This window comes from Bufo bufo, chromosome 7, assembly GCF_905171765.1.
Source record: "Bufo bufo chromosome 7, aBufBuf1.1, whole genome shotgun sequence".
Lineage (NCBI taxonomy): Eukaryota > Metazoa > Chordata > Amphibia > Anura > Bufonidae > Bufo > Bufo bufo.
The window spans coordinates 2628146-2632374 of NC_053395.1; the positions used below are offsets into that span (position 1 = coordinate 2628146).

The 4229-nt window shown below is 48.9% G+C and overlaps 1 protein-coding gene across 1 annotated transcript in view; it reads left to right on the plus strand.

The window, feature by feature from the left end:
• The first annotated feature begins 755 nt into the window (after positions 1 to 755).
• Positions 756 to 4229, plus strand: part of LOC121007864 (uncharacterized PE-PGRS family protein PE_PGRS54-like) — a 16805-nt gene continuing 13331 nt past the window's right edge. Inside the window, exon 1 of the mRNA XM_040440118.1 lies at positions 756 to 825. Within this exon, the coding sequence (XP_040296052.1) occupies positions 756 to 825 (70 nt within the window). The remainder of the gene's footprint in view (positions 826 to 4229) is intronic.

Genomic DNA, 4229 nt, shown 5'->3' on the forward strand with positions numbered 1-4229 from the left:
GAACCTCCGGGCGGCCCAGGAGAGACAGAAAAGATGGTACGATCGGGGTGCCCGGCAGCGGGTCTTGCAGGTTGGGCGAAAGGTCTTAGTGCTCAAACCTGTGAAAACAGACAAGCTGCAGGCATCTTGGCAGGGCCCGTATAAAGTAGCGTCCCAACTCTGTGATACTACCTACGTTATTGCCAGCTGTGCAGATGGAAGGATCCAGCAATCCTTTCATGTGAACATGCTGAAAGAGTATCAGGAAAGGCAGGTAGATATCGCTGCAGTATGTGCCCCTGCTGCAGACGACTCTGAGAGCTTACCCCTCCCCGACCTATTAGAAAGGGACCCCCAGACTGACCTCACTAGCCTAGTGAAGTTAGGAGACCGGTTAAGCCCCACAGAAACAGAACAGGCTAAACAGCTTATGTGGGAAAAACGAGCTACCTTTTCCCAAGAACCAGGCTACACAACCCTGGCCGTACATAAGGTAGAGATCCCCGGACAAGCACCCCTCAGACAACTGCCCTACCGTATCCCTGAAGCAGTCCGAGAAGGAATGCAGAAGGAGATACAGGAGGTGACTCGGTTAGGAGTCATTGAGCACTCTGACAGCCCCTGGGCCTCGCCTGTAGTGCTTGTACCCAAGAAGGATGGAACCACCAGGTTTTCCATGGACTACACGCGACTCAATGAAAAGACTACCACTGACACCTACCTGATTTAGGGTCATATCATTCAGGATGAAAAATGCCCCGGCTACCTTTCAACGTATGGTGTATAAGCTCCTCGATGGCTTCCAGGATTTTGCATGTGCATACCTGGACGACATTGCGATCTACAGTGAGTCTTGGGAAGACCATCTGGTTCATGTAAGGGTAGTTCTGGACAAGATTCGGGCCACAGGCCTGACCTTGAAGCCAGATAAGTGCCACTTAGGTATGGCTGAACCGCAGTATGTGGGTCACAGAGTGAGGTATGGGAACCAGAGACCAGAACAGGCCAACTGGCCCACACCTCGCACTAAGACCCAGGTACTTGCCTTCTAAGGGATGGCAGGGTATTATAGACGCTTTGTCCCTGACTACAGTACGATAGGCAAGCCCTTGACTGACCTGACAAAAAAGAATTTACCTAGGCAGGTCATGTGGTCTCCAGCTTGTGAAGCCGCGTTTCAAGCCCTCAAGCAAGTCCTTGTCAATGCCCCTGTCTTGGCTGCCCCAGTACCTAACAAACGTTTCCTGATCCACACAGACGCCTCCATGTTTGAGGACTGGGGGCTGTGCTGAGCAAAGTCGGGGAGGATGGAGAAGAGCACCCTGTCGCATATCTCATCAGAAAGTTACTACCCAGGGAAGTGAGTTATGCGGCAGTGGAGAAGGAATGTTTGGCCCTGGTTTGGGCACTTAAGAAGCTTACCCCATATCTTTATGGACATGAATTTTCACTAGTCACCGACCACAACCCATTGGTCTGGCTTAACCGGGTCGCAGGAGACAATGGCAGGTTGCTGCGGTGGAGCTTAGCCCTGCAATCCTATAACTTCACCATCAGCTACTGACCCGGTAAGCAGAATGGCAATGCCGATGGGTTGTCCTGGCCAACAGACATAACTCCAGCCTCCTAGTTCCGGTCCGGACATATCCAAGTTGACCTGAGAAGGATCAAGCCGGGTCTGCCGGAGTGTGCCACAAGGAGGGAGCCATGTGGCAGACCCCTCTGCCTTTGGATTACTAAATAAAACCAGATTCATCTGTTTGTTCAGCGGTTGCTGGTTGTTCGCCCCGATCAGAGCTCTCCAGGGATGTATGCAGTAAGCCGGATTGGGAAAATGCCCTCTGACACCAATAATATGCAATGGCTGGGTCAGGTGTAAATGATAGTACCCTGAGCACGCTGCAAATGGCGTCACAAACAAAAAGTATAAACTAACGCAGGGCCCTTTAAGGTGTTGTAACTCACGTACCAGGTTAGGAATGCCAGAGTGGTGTAATGTCTCTGTATGGTAGTAGGTATAGTGCCAACGGTGTCTCCTACCTGGCTACGGCTGGACTCCTGGATCCTGGCTCACTTGCAATAAAATGAGTGTTGTGCTAGTAGGAGTAATTGAGGGATTTGGTAGCAGTAATAGAGATCCAGACCTTTGGTAAAGTTCAAACTTGTCTTTACTGGTTGCAGCTTTCATCCAAACAAGGTACAGCAATAGTCTTTGGTCCCAGCAGGTATTAGCAATGTGTGGCAGGAATGTATCTTCTGCTGTCTGGGGGACTGACTAGCTGAGGAGGAATATGGCTTCTCCTGAGGATCAGGTTATGGGGTGCAGTGGTTATACTGAGGATCAGGTTATGGGGTGCAGTAGTTATACTGAGGATCAGGTTATGGGGTACAGTAGTTATACTGAGGATCAGGTTATGGGGTGCAGTAGCTATACTGAGGATCAGGTTATGGGGTGCAGTAGCTATACTGAGGATCAGGTTATGGGGTGCAGTAGTTATACTGAGGACCAGGTTATGGGGTGCAGTAGCTATACTGAGGATCAGGTTATGGGGTGCAGTAGTTATACTGAGGATCAGGTTATGGGGTGCAGTAGTTATACTGAGGACCAGGTTATGGGGTGCAGTAGTTATACTGAGGACCAGGTTATGGGGTGCAGTAGCTATACTGAGGATCAGGTTATGGGGTGCAGTAGCTATACTGAGGATCAGGTTATAGGGTGCAGTAGTTATACTGAGGATCAGGTTATGGGGTGCAGTAGTTATACTGAGGATCAGGTTATGGGGTGCAGTAGTTATACTGAGGACCAGGTTATGGGGTGCAGTAGCTATACTGAGGATCAGGTTATGGGGTGCAGTAGTTATACTGAGGATCAGGTTATGGGGTGCAGTAGCTATACTGAGGATCAGGTTATGGGGTGCAGTACTTATACTGAGGATCAGGTTATAGGGTGCAGTAGTTATACTGAGGATCAGGTTATGGGGTGCAGTGGTTATACTGAGGATCAGGTTATGGGGTGCAGTAGTTATACTGAGGATCAGGTTATGGGGTGCAGTAGTTATACTGAGGATCAGGTTATGGGGTGCAGTAGCTATACTGAGGATCAGGTTATGGGGTGCAGTAGTTATACTGAGGACCAGGTTATGGGGTGCAGTAGCTATACTGAGGATCAGGTTATGGGGTGCAGTAGTTATACTGAGGATCAGGTTATGGGGTGCAGTAGCTATACTGAGGATCAGGTTATGGGGTGCAGTAGTTATACTGAGGATCAGGTTATGGGGTGCAGTAGCTATACTGAGGATCAGGTTATGGGGTGCAGTAGTTATACTGAGGATCAGGTTATGGGGTGCAGTGGTTATACTGAGGATCAGGTTATGGGGTGCAGTAGTTATACTGAGGATCAGGTTATGGGGTGCAGTAGTTATACTGAGGATCAGGTTATGGGGTGCAGTAGTTATACTGAGGATCAGGTTATGGGGTGCAGTGGTTATACTGAGGATCAGGTTATGGGGTGCAGTAGTTATACTGAGGATCAGGTTATGGGGTGCAGTGGTTATACTGAGGATCAGGTTATAGGGTGCAGTAGTTATACTGAGGATCAGGTTATGGGGTGCAGTAGTTATACTGAGGATCAGGTTATGGGGTGCAGTAGTTATACTGAGGATCAGGTTATGGGGTGCAGTGGTTATACTGAGGATCAGGTTATGGGGTGCAGTAGTTATACTGAGGATCAGGTTATGGGGTGCAGTGGTTATACTGAGGATCAGGTTATAGGGTGCAGTAGTTATACTGAGGATCAGGTTATGGGGTGCAGTAGCTATACTGAGGATCAGGTTATGGGGTGCAGTACTTATACTGAGGATCAGGTTATGGGGTGCAGTAGTTATACTGAGGATCAGGTTATGGGGTGCAGTAGCTATACTGAGGATCAGGTTATGGGGTGCAGTAGTTATACTGAGGATCAGGTTATGGGGTGCAGTAGTTATACTGAGGATCAGGTTATGGGGTGCAGTAGTTATACTGAGGATCAGGTTATGGGGTGCAGTAGCTATACTGAGGATCAGGTTATGGGGTGCAGTAGCTATACTGAGGATCAGGTTATGGGGTGCAGTAGCTATACTGAGGATCAGGTTATGGGGTGCAGTAGTTATACTGAGGATCAGGTTATGGGGTGCAGTAGTTATACTGAGGATCAGGTTATGGGGTGCAGTAGCTATACTGAGGATCAGGTTTTTGAGGAGATTTGAGTACTA